We start from the raw sequence: 16,408 nt of genomic DNA on the forward strand, positions 1-16,408 counted from the left end.
AGGCAAGCCTCCCTGGGGACAGCATTCCAGAAAAGGGGAGTCACTGAAGAAAAGGCCCATTCTCATGCCGCCAACTACCAGATCTCTCGTGGAGGAGGAAAACAAAGAATGGCTTCAAATGATGAACAAAGTGTTTGGGTCAGTTATATGTGACTAGTTATTCCACAAACTGCAATTGTCATTGCAATGAAATTGAGGGAGACAGCAGATCACACAGGTGGGATAATTAATGACAGGAACTCCTTGTCTCTGCTTTATAACTGGATGCAATGTTAGTTTGAGAGAACATTTTATTAAGATAAATTATAGGATAAAAATTGGGAAGGATGGAAAGGATTTGTTGAAATAGCTAATCGAACTAGAATACAAAAAAGGGAGGTGTGAGGAGGTCAAGGAAACAAGCAAATGAAAGATAAGTTATGGGAAGGTTTGTTGTGTTTTGGGGGGTTTTTTTGTTCTTTTTTTAATTGTTTCTGTTTTTCTTTTTTTCTGGTTTTTTTCCAGGTTGGGGTTTAACTTGGTGTGTTTTCTTTTTCTTCTTGTAACCTTTAAAACTTTAATAAATATTATTTAAAAAGAAAAAAGAAAACAAAGAATGGCTTCAAATGATGAACAAAGTGTTTGGGTCAGTTATATGTGACTAGTTATTCCACAAACTACAATTGTCATTGCAATGAAATTGAGGAGACAATGTTAGTTTGAGAGAACATTCCCAATTAGAAATACACAAAAATCCCCACCTACCCCCCCAGATCCCAGATACCCAGCTGGTATTGGCAATTGCATGGTTAGGCAAGTATAATGTATCTGGGTGATCAATTAGGTTCTGGGGAGTTCTCTCACTTGCAGCGTCAACCCAGTTTCCTAAGATTTCCTCCTGCACTGTTGTGCCCCTCAGCAGGTGTCACTTGCAGAAGAGCAGCGGAATGAAATAAAACCTCCTGGCGTTTTGTTTCACTGTTTGGTTTTTGTTATCAGATGCTCCTTTGTATTCAGATCAGCTCGCAGCACAATAATGTAGCACTTGGGAACAAAGATGCAGCCCAGGAGCCCAGCACTGGAGGCCAACATGGAGAAGACCTGCACAGCGACCATGTACTTCCCCTTGGTGCTCAGGTAGGTGGGCACAAAGGACACCCAAACACTGCAGAAGACCAGCATGCTGAAGGTGATGAGCTTGGCCTCACTGAAGGCCCCAGGCAGATTCCTGGCTAGGAAAGCCACCATGAAGCAGATGGCAGCCAGGAAGCCCATGTAGCCAAGGGCACCATAAAACATGGCAGCAGACCCTGCATTACATTGCAGGATGATCTCCTTAGGCTGGGAGCTCATGTCAGAGTCTGGGAATGGGGGAGAGATTCCCAGCCAGGTGGTGCAGATGATCACTTGGACACTGGAACAGGAAATGACAACAGCGTTGGCCAGACTTTTCCCCAGCCATCTCCTCACTCTGTTCCCTGGCTTTGTGGCCATGAAGGCCAGCACCACAGTGATGGTTTTAGCCAACACAGAAGAGACGGCAACTGAGAAGATGATGCTGAAGGCTGTTTGTTGGAGAAAGCAGGTCACTTTCCTTGGCCGGCCAATGAACAGGAAGGAGGACAAAAAGGAAAGCAGGAGGGAGATGAGGAGGATGAAAGAGAGGTCCCGGTTGTTGGCTTTGACTATCGGAGTTTCTGGGAATTTAAGGAAGATTCCTAGCACACAGCCTGTGGTGATGGAAAAGAAGAAGGCAAATGAAGCCAGGAGGATCCCCAAAGATTCTTCATAGGCCAGGAAAGTGATAACTTTGGGAACACATTGAACGTGACCCTTGTTTGGATAGTGATCTTCTGGACATTTGGTACAGTGTTTTGCATCTGAGGGGGAGAAAAGGGGTGCCTTAGCATCATTTACATCCATTACTATCTTTGTTCTATTGCATTTTGAAAAAATATGCTGAAGTCAGGAGGTAAGAATGTGCAATAAGGAATGAACAACATTGGTTTCTTAATTTGCGTATTGTACCATTCCTTTCCCCTCAGGTGACAGAGGTGGCACATAATTTTTTCCTCAAATTTTATTGCCAAAAATTTCTTGTGACGTAGATAAAGATGAAAGGCAGTGACTGTCCGCCAGAGATGCTTCTGGTGTCTTGATTGTACAGCTTTTGCAAATGCTGAATACACACTTCTTTATCTTGACGCTTGACATTTATGGTGTTTTATTTTGTGGGGCGTAACTGTTCTACTAAATAATTCAAAGTGTTGGTGCTGACCTTTAAAGCCCTAAATGGCCTCGGTCCAGTATACCTGAAGGAGCGTCTCCACATCCATCGTTTTGCCCAGAAACTGAGGTCCAGCACCGAGGGCCTTCTAGTGGTTCCCTCGCTGCGAGAAGCCAAGTTACAGTTACAGGGAACAGGGCAGAGGGCCTTCTCGGTAGTGGCACCCACCCTGTGGAACGCCCTCCCACAAGATGTCTTTTTATTATTATTATTATTATTTAAAAAAAAAATATTTATTTATACAACAAGGAAAAACAAGAAAACACACACACACACAAAAACCCCACAAGTATCAAATTACACACAAATTACAAAAATAACCATAGACACATAATTTTCTTGACAAACAATAAAACATCTATTGGTCTTAACACTAAAGACCCAACTTCCCGTCTATTCCATATTTCAAGTTCAAATTACTTACTGCCAATACACATTTTTTTCATAATTAAACTTATTCTCAATAAATCTAATTTCTTCTCTCTACCTAGCAACTATTATTGAAGTTCCTCGAATGCTGCAACAGAATTTAAACTACTATATTTATTTTTCAGATATTCTTTGAAAACCTCCCATTTAGAAACAAATTCCTGTTTGGATTTATTCTTTATTTTTTCTGATAAACCATCTAATTCGGCATATTCTGTCAGCTTTTGGATCCAATCTTGTATAGAGGGGATTTCATTATTCTTCCATTTTGCTGCGATCAAAACTCTTGCTGCCGCCGTCGCATATAAAAAGATACCCTTCCTCTTTTGTGGAATATCCAAATCTGTTATTCCCAGGAGGTAGGCCTCTGTTTTTTTATTGAAAGAGATCTTTAGCATTTTTTGCAGTTCTGCGTGTATACTCTCCCAGAATACCTGTATTTTCCTACATGTCCACCACATATGGTAGAATGTTCCTGAGTCTCCGAATGTTCCTGAGTCTCCGCATCTCCAACAATTGCTTGACACATTTTTATACATTTTTGAGAGTTTCCATGGTGTTAGATACCATCGATGTTGCATTTTTTGAAAGTTCTCTCTAATCGTGTAACAATTTGTGAATTTCCAATTGATCTTCCATAAATTTTCCCATTGGGCCATGGTTATTGAATGGCCAAAATCCTGAGACCACCTCACCATTGCCACTGTTACCTCCTTCTCCTTGACTGTCCAGTTTTGGAAAGAGTTTTTCTTTTAGAATTTACAAGAGCAGATTTGAATCGGGAAGTTTCTACTGAGAACCCCTTTTGTTTGTCAGATTTAAATTTTTCAAATAACTGATGGTATTGGAACCAGTCTGAACCTCCCACAAGATGTCAAAGAGAAAAATAACTACCAAACTTTTAGAAGACATCTGAAGGCAGCCCTGTTTAGGGAAGCTTTTAATCTTTAATAGGTTATTGTATTTTAGTGTTTTGTTGGAAGCTGCCCAGAGTGGCTGAGGAAACCCAGCCAGATGGGCGGGGTATAAATAATAAATTGTTGTTGTTGTTGTTGTTGTTAGTATTATTATTATACTGCCCTGTTCCACCTGAAACGGATTCATTTAATAGAAATTATATATCTGGCCACTGAATTTTAAAACAGGGGAATAGCCCACAGTTCGCTTCCTTGAGGTCATTTGTTTCAACCTACTTCCTATAATTTATGAAGGTGATTAAAAATAGAGATGTCAAGAAACGATCCACATTTAAAAATATCTCTATCAGAAAATGCCTCTGAATTAATCGCTGACCTCTTTCTCGTTCTCCCTTGGAGTCACCCACCTTCCCAAGTGGAGATGGTCCCTTCCACACATGGAGCACAACCATAGCAGCAAACGGGCTCTCCTTCTTGAACCACCTTGGCGTATCCCGGGCGACAGCTTTCAGTGCACCTGGAGCGAGGCCTGGTCTAATCATAAAGAGAAGATGCTGCATTAAAGGGACAATAACGGGGCTATTTGTGTCTACAGAGTTCACTTACAGAGTTTGGAAATGACCCCACAGGATCTCTTGTCCTTCTTATCACATGCACCTTTTTTAGGGAAGCACTTTTGATGCAGAATGACATGGTAGGGAAACCTCCTGGCTGTGTTTGCTTGCTTGTTCCAAAATTATATACAGTGGTACCTTGGGTCACAGACGCTTTGGGTTACATACGCTTCAGGTTACAGACTCCGCTGACCCAGAAATAGTACCTTGGGTTAAGAACTTTGCTTCAGGATGAGAAAAGAAATCGTGCTCCAGCGGCGCGGTGGCAGCAGGAGGCCCATTAGTTAAAGTGGTGCTTCAGGTTAAGAACAGTTTCAGGTTAAGAACGGACCTCCAGATTGAATTAAGTACAGTGGTACCTCGGGTTAAGTACTTAATTCGTTCCGGAGGTCCGTTCTTAACCTGAAACTGTTCTTAACCTGAGGTACCACTTTAGCTAAGGGGGCCTCCTGCTGCCGCCGTGCCGCAGCCACACGATTTCTGTTCTCATCCTGAAGCAAAGTTCTTAACCCGAGGTACTATTTCTGGGTTAGTGGAGTCTGTAACCTGAAGCATATGTAACCTGAAGCATATGTAACCCGAGGTACCACTGTATTGTTTTAATGATTTTTTAAAATGTTTTTAGCTGTTCTTATTTTATCTGGAAACCACCTTATGTTCTCATCAGTGGAAAAGATGGATAATTAAAATAGTAGTAGTTGTAGTAGTCATACTGAGAACACAACTGAGGAATTCATGTAGAATTGGAGTAAGCTCTGCTTCAGGGCATTCTTTGGTTCAAACTAGGGAACTCTCCATGAAAATAATACATGGCTGGTACTTCATACCACAATTACCGTATTTTTTGCTCTATAAGATTCACTTTTTCACTCCTAAAAAGTAAGGGGGGATGTGTGTGCGTCTTATGGAGTGAATGCAGGCTGTGCAGCTATCCCAGAGGTACTATTTCTGGGTTAGCGGAGACTGTAACCTGAAGCGTATGTAACCTGAAGCGTATGTAACCCAAGGTACCACTGTATCTGACCTTTCTATCACAACCTCCAAGTGTCCCGATTTTCCAGGGACAGTCCCAAAATGACGAAAGCCATCCTGGCTTCTGATTTAATCCTGGAATGTCCTGATTTCCCCTGCCAGTGCCACTGCTGCCGATCTCAGGGCAGAGAATGAGTCAGTGCTTGTTCTGAGTGGTGGCGGCAGTGAGGGAGCATCGTGCTGCCTCTCTGTGGCCTTTCCATGGCTGCCTCTGCCAGCCTCCTCCCTTTGGCAGCTCATAGCGGCTTCTGAAGAGCAGTCAAGGAGGAGGAGAGGCTGCCACCACTGAGGCCACCCAGCCCTGTGTGATGTGCTGGCTCTTGCTGCAGGCAGAGGGCAGAGATGCCCTGGGAAGGAAGGAAGTACAGTGGTGCCCCGCAAGATGAATGCCTCGCAAGACGAAAAGCCCGCTAGACGAAAGGGTTTTCCGTTTTGGAGGCGCTTCGCAAGACGAATTTCCCTATGGGCTTGCTTCGCAAGACGAAAATGTCTTGCGAGTTTTCCCGACTCCCCCCCCCTTTCCCCCCCTTTTTCTAAGCCGCTTATCCGCTTATCCGCTAAGCCGCTAAAAGCCGCTAAGCCGCTAATAGCGCTAAGCCGCTAAGCCGCTAATGGGCTTGCTTCGCAAGACGAAAAAACTGCTAGACGAAGAGACTCGCGGAACGGATTCTTTTCGTCTTGCGAGGCACCACTGTAGAAGTGGAGAGGAGCACAAATAGTCAATAATAATAATAATAATAATAATAATAATAATAATAATAATAATAATAATTTATTTGTACCCCACCCATCTGGCTGGGTTTCCCCAGCCACTGTGGGCAGCTCCCAACAGAATATTAAAAACACAATAAAACATCAAACATTAAAAACTTTCCTAAACAGGCCTATCGTCAGATGTCTTCTAAAAGTCAGATAGTTGTTTATTTCCTTGACATCTGATGGGAGGGCATTCCACAGGGCGGGCACCACTACAGAGAAGGTTCCCTGTAACCTCACTTCTCACATGGAGGGAACTGCCAGAAGGCCCTCAGAGCTGGACCTTAGTGTCCGGGCTGGACGATGGGGGTGGAGATGCTCCTTCAGGTATACTGGACCGAAGCCGTTTAGGGCCTTAAAGGTCAGCACTGACACTTTGAATTGTGCTCGGAAACATACTGGGAGCCAATGTAGGTCTTTCAAGACTGGTGTTATATGGACTCGGCGGCCGCTCCCAATCACCAGTCTAGCTGCTGCATTCTGGATTAGTTGTAGTTTCTGGGTCACCTTCAAAGCCCCATAAAGCGCGCATTGCAGTAGTCAAAAAGAAATGCTTTGTGCGTCCATGTCTAATCTTGCCCCTTTCCAAAATATATTTATTGGTGTGTGTGTGTTTCTTTTTGTAAATCTACCAAAGAGTAAGATAAACTAAAACATGGATTAAGGGGTTTTCTCATTACGGTGGAGGGTGTGTGCTGTGTCCTGTTGGGTGAAGGCAAAGATAGGGCGGTTGAGAAGGGCCTGTTGGAGGGGAGTGAGACATGTCCCTATTTGCATCAAAGTAGAGAAAAGATACAAAAACAATATAGCAATCCAAGACTGCAATAAGCAAACACACTTACGAAGAGCAGTAGCTAAACAAGTCATCACCTGAAGAAGTTGACTTTAAAATGCCTTCTGAATTATTATTATTATTATTATTATTATTATTATTATTATACAAAAGAGTTCTGATTTGCTATATGAGGCGGCCTGCAGGTTCCAACCACTGCTCTACCTATTCAAAAGGACTTATGCCCAGATAAGTGTGCCCTGGGTTACGGTTGAAGTTCCCTTGGAACTACTTGACAGGTTATTCGAGCTCAACACTTAACATGTGGCTTAAGTTGTCTCCTACCTTGTTACTACCCTTGGGCCACACAACGGCTTCTGAATTAAAGGTGAACTTGAAATAAGTAGGTGTCTCTTTCTCTATACTCCCAACTTTCACTCTAAAACAAGACTTATTGGGAAGCATGACCCAGTTCTCAATATCAAAGTTGCCTGGCAGCTCCCCATTCTCGTCCAGTCTGAGGCTGCCCATGGAAGTGTTCAAAAACTGGATTGCTCTTAAGAAAGGATGAAGCTGAAATGGCAGGAAAAACACCAGCATTAAGGAAATAGAAAGCCGTGTTGAATATCTCAGCCCTGTAGACTGTCATACACGAAGGCTGCATAATAAAAATAAAAATCTTATTATTTATCCCATCTGACTAGGATGCCCTAGCCACCCTGGGGAGCTTCCAACATATGTAAAAACATACAAACATAATAAAAATTACACGTTAAATTTCGCTATACAGAACTGCCTTCAGATGTCTTCTAAAGGATATATGGTTACTCATTTCCTTGGCATCTGACGGGAGGGCGTTCCACAGGGTGGGTGCACTCAGCGGCGTAGCGTGGGTTGTCAGCACCCAGGGCAAGGCAAGTAATTTGCACACCTAACCCCTAACCTGCCGCCGCTGCCAGCTTCTTCTTGCTGCTGCCTGGGCTGCTGCCATGGGGCTCTGCTACAGCCTGCGCCCGAGGCTCTTCGGCGACTCCGGAGGCGGCGAGCGTGCCCCCCCCAGATGTTGCGCCCAGTGCAGCTGGCCCCCCCTGCACCCCCCACACTACGCCACTGGTGCCACTACCAAGAAGGCCCTCTCCCTGGTTCCCTGCAGCTTCACTTCTCGCAGTGAGAAGGCCCTTGGTGCTGGATCTCACGATGGGAGTGGAGATGCTCCTTCAAGTATACTAGGCTCATAGGCGCCGACTCCATGGGGCCTGAGGGGGCCCGAGCCCCCTCAAAAATTCGTTTGGGGGGGCTCCGCCCCCCCAATAATTTAAGAAAATTATTACCGTAAATTTCGCTCTATAACACGCAGATTTTTTCTCCTAAAAAGTAAGGGGAAATGTCTGTGCGTGTTATTGAGCGAATGTGTGGTCCCTGGAGCTGACTCGTCGGAGCACAGGGGCAAAAATCAGGCAAAAATAAGATTGGGCGGTCGGGCGCGGAAGCTGCTGCTTTCCTGCATTCTGCCTCAGGGTCTTACTGCCCACCCGCTTCTGTTGCTGCGTTTGCTCAAACTCAACAAAGAGCAGGGAATCCCCTGCCCTCCTGGCAAGCAGAGGGTTAAGGAAAGGATCGAGTCCTTCCTTCTAATTCTTTCCTAGTCACACTGCGTGCAGGCTCCAGCCCACCACCTCCTCCTCTCCGTGCTCTAGGGACTCGCAGGTAGGAGAGAGAGGGGGGGGCTGGCTTGGGGGGGGGACTTTTGCCTTCCCTTCCTTTCCTCCCCACCCCGTTAAACTCCTCCCCTGCATTCTTAGCCAGCTGCTTCTCCGCACACCCCTCTTGTGCTTCTTGTCCCTTCTGTGTTTTTCCTTCCCTCCCCATTTAAAACGTGGTGACAAAGCACGGATCCACATGGATCCTCAGGATTTTTGCATTGGGTCACTCCAAATTCACCATCAGATCACATTACATGTCCATGGCTACAGTCTGTACCAAAAAAATCACGCACCCACTGTTACCTGGGGCTGCAATGGTGCAAAAACGTGGTTACAAAGCATGGATCCACAGGATCTTTGCACTGGGTCACCCCAAATTCACCATCAGATAACATAGCATGTCCATGGCTACAGCCTGCACCAAAAAAATCACGCACCCACTGTGGCCTGGGGCCACAATGGTGCAAAAACGTGGTTACAAAGCACGGATCCACATGGATCCTCAGGATTTTTGCATTGGGTCACCCCAAATTCACCATCAGATCACATAGCATGTTCATGGCTACATCTTGCACCAAAAAAATCACGCACCCACTGTTGCCTAGGGTCACAGTGGTGCAAAAACATGGTTACAAAGCACGGATCCACATGGATCCTCAGGATTTTTGCATTGGGTCACCCCAAATTCACCATCAGATCACATAGCATGTCCATGGCTACATCTTGCACCAAAAAAATCACGCACCCACTGTTGCCTAGGGTCACAGTGATGCAAAAACGTGGTTACAAAGCACGGATCCACATGGGTCCTCAGGATTTTTGCATTGGGCTACTCCAAACTCACTGTCAGATATTAAATATCTTTATAAAATAGAGAATTAAATACATACAGAATGTTAAATTTTCAGTTTCGAAATATTAGTACTAGTTTAGTACTGTATTTCTATATTACTATAGTACTGTATTAGTTATTTTCAAATACTTAAATATTTTTAGGGTGTAAGACCCAATTAAAGCCCATTATTTACATACAGTATTACAGTATTTACATACAGTATTAGGCATACTGTATTAACTTTATTAACTGTATTAAAGCATTAACTTTGAGATATTATTTTTATTTAATGAACCCTCAGCCTTATTCAAAGTAAGCTTAAATTAACTATTTCACTTATTAATCAAAGTGCTATTACTGTGCAACAGCAATATTTTATGTTTTATTCTTTTAATGATAGTTTAGGATTTATTTAAATATCATTTCAGTCTTTTCAGAGCTATATATTCACTGCTCTGTAATAGTCTATAAGCATAATTGTTACTGTAAATTAAATTAGCTTTTTACGAAAATACCGTGCGTGTTTATGTTTTGTTTCTTTTTTCAAAGCCAAAAAGTGTTTCAGGCTTGTCGAGTTTCCCGGAGTGTGGAGTTATAGAGAGTCGAGTTTTCGGGGTTCTAATGTTGATCATATGACTCTAAAATACTTTTAAAAAACTTTAAAACTCACTAATTTTCATCTAAAATTTAGAAAACTTCCCAGGGCAGGACCCCGGTATGGGCCCCCCCCCAATATTTTTTATAAGTCGGTGCCCCTGACTAGGCTGAGGCCATTTACGACTTGCATCTCTCTCAGGGTACCAGAGCACAAGTACTAGATGGTAGGGGAGTGTTCTGTCATAACCAGAATAGGCAGAAAGGTTTACCTCCGCCACAAGTGTCACTATTTAGATTTTCGTCCAAAATGGGCAAAACAAAACAAAAAATATTTCACCACCAAATTTGATTCCAGAGATGGGAAAATAGATTGCAATGGGAAACAAGGGAAACAACAAAGGAAAGGAAATACCTGCCCCTGTAAAACTGGCTAAATTTATAAACTAAAATTGAATCTGTGTTGGAGATGTAAGGTATCAGAGGGATCCTTATATCATGTATGGTGGGGATATGACAAAATTAAAAGAAAAATGGGGAAATATACATGAGGAACTGAAAAAAATGTTTAAAACAACACTTGGTAAGAAGCTGGAAACATTCCTTTTAGGAATTATAACAAATGACATCCCAAAAGACATGAAGAGAATCTTTTTTATATGCAACAGCTGCCGCAAGGTTATGGAAAGCAAAAAATTGGAAATCAGAAGAAATTGGCAATATAATTTTTTTGAAATGATTGAATTAGCAAAAATGACGGCAACAATTAGAATGCAATCTAATCAAAATCTCAACCAAGAATGGAAATGTCTAGAAGAATACATGACCAAAAGATGCTCCAACAAGAACTTATTGATATGTATAGACTGATTTCACAAAGTTAAGTCAAGTTAAGCTAAGCAGATACATAAGATTGAATGCTTAATTATTAAGATACAGAATTACAATCTCAATAATAAATTTACAAAATAATAACAAGGAAGTCACGCACGGACGGAGGGAAGACACAGGGCAAAAAATAAGAAATGGATAAATGTTGGTGCATAATGAAATGTGAATTTACGAATATAATGCATATGTATCAATATGTAAAGATTTCATATATGTATTGCAACATTAATAATAAATAAATTAAGTGTGTGGGGGGGAAATACCTGCCATGGCTGTAACCTTTGACGTTGCAGCCTGTCTCCTCCACTTGCCATCAGCATGACCTTTGATCTGGATGAATATGCAGCATTCAAAGCTTGAGCCACAGCTTGGACACTGAAGTAAGTGATGTAGCTGTCTTGAGACAGGGCTCTCTCCAGCTCCTCTTCAGGCACCATCTCCAGTTTCTCATTCTCCGTGCATCTTGTCCAACCTCTTACAGCCAAGAAATGCTTTGAATAGAAACAATGGAATGCTTCACTCCAAAACTGTTTAAGAAGGACAGAATCTGGTTTATAGAATTGATATTCTTTCTTTATTGGGGGCTTCATGACAAAGGCGAAAGAGCCATGGATGTACTGGAAGTAATCAGGAGGAAGAGAAAAATTCAAATTAATGTCCTGAAAATTTGTTGAGATCCAGACTTTTGCCCCAATTTGTTCCTCCAGTTTTCTTTGTAGTATCATGATGGTTACCCATGCCAAGTGAGTGTTTTCATAGTAAACAAATACATTGACTTGTCTCCATTTGGCAAAGGGTACACTCTGGAAGAGCATGTCTATTGTGTACTTTTCTGGCATTCTTTTTAATAAGCCAATGCAAATTTCATGGCTGATCAGCGGAGGAGTCAAGGCATTCAAGAACCTTTCACCGTTGTCATTGTCTGAAACAAAGAGGCCAATCCACGTCCATCCAAAATAGAGGAGGAACTGGACAATCCCCCAGCACTGAGTTTCTTCTCTGGGGACCATTTGGTACAGAAAAGGGAACTGAGTTTTATCATCAAGAATTTGAGGAACCAACCCATAACTGATCTAGGAAGGAAAGGAAGAGATTGGTGTTTTATATTGCTTCCAGGATAATGAACAGATATTTATTAACCTGAAATTATTATTATCATTGTAATACACAATTTGTCCTGGTTGGGCTGGGTGGAGTTGTAGGCTGAAAGATTTCGACGTGCAAAATAACAAAGGCATTCTGGGAAATGACACCTGACCCGACCAGAGACAAATGGTTGATGAATTTGATGGACTATGCCGAAATGGTGAAAATGATGGGAAAATCAGAAACCAGGAAGATAGAAAGTTTAATAAGGAATAGGGGGGAATATATTACTTAAGAGAATACTGTAAACAACTAAAAACTTTGACAGGATTTTAATGTACAGTGGTACCTCCATGAAAACCATGGAGGGGTAGAGGAAAGTCTAAGGATTCAGGGAATCCTAAATGTTTATGATTATGATTACTATTTGAATTCAAATGTCTAGTGTAAAACTGAATTAAAAAAATTATATTAAAAAAAAGAAAGATCTGGAGGGCACCAGGTGGGTGAAGGTTGAAAGTAAGATCCCTGGATCCAGTCATGCTATTGTTTAGTTGTTTAGTCATGTCCGACTCATCGTGACCCCATGGACCAGAGCACGCCAGGCACTCCTGTCTTCCACTGCCTCCCACAGTTTGGTCAGACTCATGCTGGTAGCTTCGAGAACACTGTCCAACCATCTCGTCCTCTGTCGTCCCCTTCTCCTTGTGCCCTCCGTCTTTCCCAACATCAGGGTCTTTTCCAGGGAGTCTTCTCTTCTCATGAGGTGGCCAAAGTACTGGAGCCTCAGCTTCAGGATCTGTCCTTCCAGTGAGCACTCAGGGCTGATTTCCTTCAGAATGGATAGGTTTGATCTTCTTGCAGTCGTTTTATGCTATAGCCAGGGCTCCCCCCACCCCACCAGTACTCATCAGAGCTCAGCTCCAGCACCTCTCAGGTGGGTGCCATTGCCATTCTAAGAAGGAGAAGTTCATGGTGAGCTCCAGCACCTCTTTTTCTAGAAAAAAGCACTGGCTATAGCTAAGCATTATCTAATTTGGGGGGTTCTGTCTCGACTTCACTGGAAAGAAAGTGGAATTTTCTGCAGCTGAACTTCTCCTCTGCCCCTCCAGGCCCCACCCTTCATACCTGTGGGATTTTGTAGATGCCTGACAAGGCTGAAATCTGTTTTGAGTTTACAGAATTCCCCCCTTCAAGAACAGCCAAAAGGTTATTCTGTCTTCCACAATGATAGTTGGGAATATTGCTTTCCCCGCCTGCAACCAAGTCTAGCAAGGCATCAGAAGTGATCCTGGCATCAAAATAGTTATCATAGAAGTTGTAGCCCAGGGTGATGTTGGGTAAGAGCCTGGGATCACTGTTGATCTCCTGGATGGTGAACAAGAAGGACAAGATGTGCCAGTAGAACGTTTTCGTTGCGCTGTAATAAAAAGATACGTTAAAAAGTGTAAAGCTGCTATTCTCCAGTACATGAAAGCAAAATGTCACATCACAGCTCTGAACAATGTGGGCACATAAATGCCCCTTTGAGTGCTCCGTTTGTGTTCTAGAAAGGGAATAAGGATGCAATCCCAAACCCACTTGCCTGGCAGGAAACCCTGTTCAATCATTCAGTCTTATTTTTCATGGGTTGATTGCACTTTCAGCCCAGCAAATTGTGGGCAGTTGAGTCCTTTGGTTTAAAAATAAAAAGATATCACGAGGCCAGAAGGACTTATTTTGCTCTTTCTTTGAGTCTCCCTTATGCAAGTGAGGTCAGCAGTGAGCAGAAAGTGGGTTGATACTCAGAGCCAAATATATTCACCAGATGCATTGCACTTGCCTAAGCATGCAATGGGGGGGGGGGATGTTCTCTCAAACTGACCCAGCTATAATGGAGAGATCGGTAGAAGAAGAAAACTTTGTGCAACACACATAGATAAGCTATGGAACTCACACCAACCTGGATGGCCTTAAAAGGGAATTAGGCAAATTCAAGGAGGAAAGGGCTCTTCTGCTCAAATCCTGCTTTCTGGTTGCTCACATCTGGTTGGCTATTGTGAAGAGTTTGGATTTGATATCCCGCTTTATCACTACCCTAAGGAGTCTCAAAGCGGCTAACAATCTCCTTTCCCTTCCTCCCCCACAACAAACACTCTTGAGGTGAGTGAGGCTGAGAGACTTCAGAGAAGTGTGACTGGCCCAAGGTCACCCAGCAGCTGCACGTGGAGGAGCGGGGAATCGAACCTGCTTCACCAGATTACAAGTCCACCGCTCTTAACCACTACACTACACTGGTGGGAGCAGGATACTGGAATATATGGAATATATGGGGCCCCGTTGACTGATCCAGGACTTTATTTCAGACTAAGGAACATTTTTAAAAAATAAAAAAATGACATCCCTCCCACATTATCAGCACAAAATACTTTGTAACTAACACATCAATGAGCACTGGCTGAGCTCTCACACTCCCTTCCCCTCCCTCCAAATGTTCAGTTGTACCATCCATGCAGATCTTCTTGCTATAGAATACATTTAATCCACACACACATACCTTCCAACATTTCTCCAATGAAAATAGGGACGACCATTATTAGTAGTAGTATTAGTATTAGTATTAGAATGACTGGGTTGCCCCAGCTACTCTGGGCAGCTTTCAACCTATATAAAAACACGGCAAAACTTCCCTATACAGGGCTGCCTTCAGATGTCTTCTAAAGGTTATATAGTTACTTATCTCCTTGGATCGGGGTCAGATAATTCCATACCCTCTAGCATTTCTCCGATGAAAATTGGGACATCCTAAGGAAAAGTGGGACACTCCTGGATCAAAACAGAAACTGAGACGTCTTTTGTAAATCCAGGACTTTCCCTGGAAAATAGGGACACTCGGAGGGTCTGCACACACTCAACCACACTTGCAACCTTTGTATTAAATAGTAATGCTGGTGATCGTGGAGAAAGCTGAAATAGGGACTGTTTCCCTTGTAAATAGGAACACCTGGAGCAGAGGCTGCAGAAATAAAAACACCCACCTGCACCTACTAACTTACCTTTCAACCTTCATTAATGGGGGTTGGGAAAAGTTGTATGGATGTAGAAGAATTTTATTTGGAGATGTGTTTCCACTGATGAGGAAGTCTCCAGGGCGGTAGTAACTGCTTGCATCATTTTGATCCCTGATCAGTTTCAAGGGGCATTTTGTCTTCAAGTGCCCACAGATTCCACAAGGCATTAGCAGCAAAAGTAGAAGCAGAACCACCAGAGAGATCATTCTGCCTTCTGCACCTTTCTTGTGAGCCCTCCTCTCTCCTCCTCAGCTAACTGATTAGAAGCCAAAAGCAATTGGGAGACCAAAGCTGCAGTGGCAATAAATTTATGCAAGCCTTCCCCACCCACCCACCCTTTTACCTGCTCTAAATCTTGACTCAGTCTGTCTCTGATGCAAGAGATATTCCGGGGTCCAACATTTTCCCTCCCAGGGCGCAGTGCAAAAATTAACCTCAGGCTGACTTTGATCCTAATGTGTGGGAAACCTCCATCAATGGCTCCCAAGCTTCAGAAATAATAATAATTAGTATGATTGTAATGATTATAAAAGCAAGGCAATTTGTCCCTTCAATATCCTGGAGACTCTGTGTGGCTTGAGGGGCAGGTGTAGAGCTGGAGAAAAAATGTATTTGTGAGAAATTGCAGATGTGGCGTCAAAGTACGGTGTGAGTCGGAGTGGGGGGGGGGAGTTTGGCCTGAACTTTGCTGAGAGAAAACTGACAGCCCTGGTTGCAAAAAAGCAACAGCCCCCTTCTAGTGTTATTCCACAGCAATGACAGTCAGGAGCCTCTGATTCTATGATTCTTTTTCAAAACCATCTAAGTTGGTAGCCATCACCCATAAAAGTGATTCATCTTCTCAACGCAATCATACCGCATGGGCTGAACACATCTTTCGACATGATGTTTATTGTAGTACCTCTTTAAGAATCACTTGGTGTAATAATAATAATAATAATAATAATAATAATAATTTTATTATTTATATCCCGCCCATCTGGATGGGTTTCCCCAGCCACTCTGCGTGGCATTTAAAAACATGTTTTTAATATGTTTAATATGATTAAAATTGTAATCACTTAAAAAAAAAAAAAAACTTTCAGCAAGTAGAACTAATGAAGGAATCTTTACAGTCTCTACGCCAAAGGGGGGCAATTTGAATTTTATGGGAGGCAATTCGAGAATGACTTAGACCAAGTTAATGGCCTTTTAGGCTTCTTCCATATGAATAGGAGTTCACTTTTTGAATAATAAGAATTATATGTGACAGGGTGGGGCATCAGGATTTTAGAGATGCTTAGGTGGGGCATGGCCAAAAAAAAAGGTTGGGAACCACTGCTCTACTCACAAATGTCCTCTAGTGGGCTTCCTCTGTGCTCTGCTAGTTAACGTTCTTAACTTCACAGGGTGAGTCAGCCTGCTTATGGTCTGGAAAAGTTTACACTATATTGCTTGGCTTGGGTTGCTACCGTTTTCTTTTA

At 42.8% G+C, this 16,408-nt stretch overlaps 1 protein-coding gene across 1 annotated transcript; it reads right to left on the reverse strand.

Moving 5' to 3' along the window:
• Window positions 1-954: 954 nt before the first annotated feature.
• On the reverse strand, window positions 955-15,151 carry LOC310839538 (vomeronasal type-2 receptor 26-like; the record flags this gene model as incomplete). Its single annotated transcript, XM_083728175.1, has 6 exons — window positions 955-1,859; window positions 4,020-4,146; window positions 7,132-7,359; window positions 11,073-11,882; window positions 13,024-13,315; window positions 14,931-15,151. 6 exons carry the CDS (start codon window positions 15,149-15,151, stop codon window positions 955-957), a joined length of 2,583 nt encoding a protein of 860 aa, XP_083584301.1.
• Window positions 15,152-16,408: the final 1,257 nt, after the last annotated feature.

This window comes from Podarcis gaigeae, assembly GCF_964106915.1.
Source record: "Podarcis gaigeae genome assembly, chromosome: 2".
Lineage (NCBI taxonomy): Eukaryota > Metazoa > Chordata > Lepidosauria > Squamata > Lacertidae > Podarcis > Podarcis gaigeae.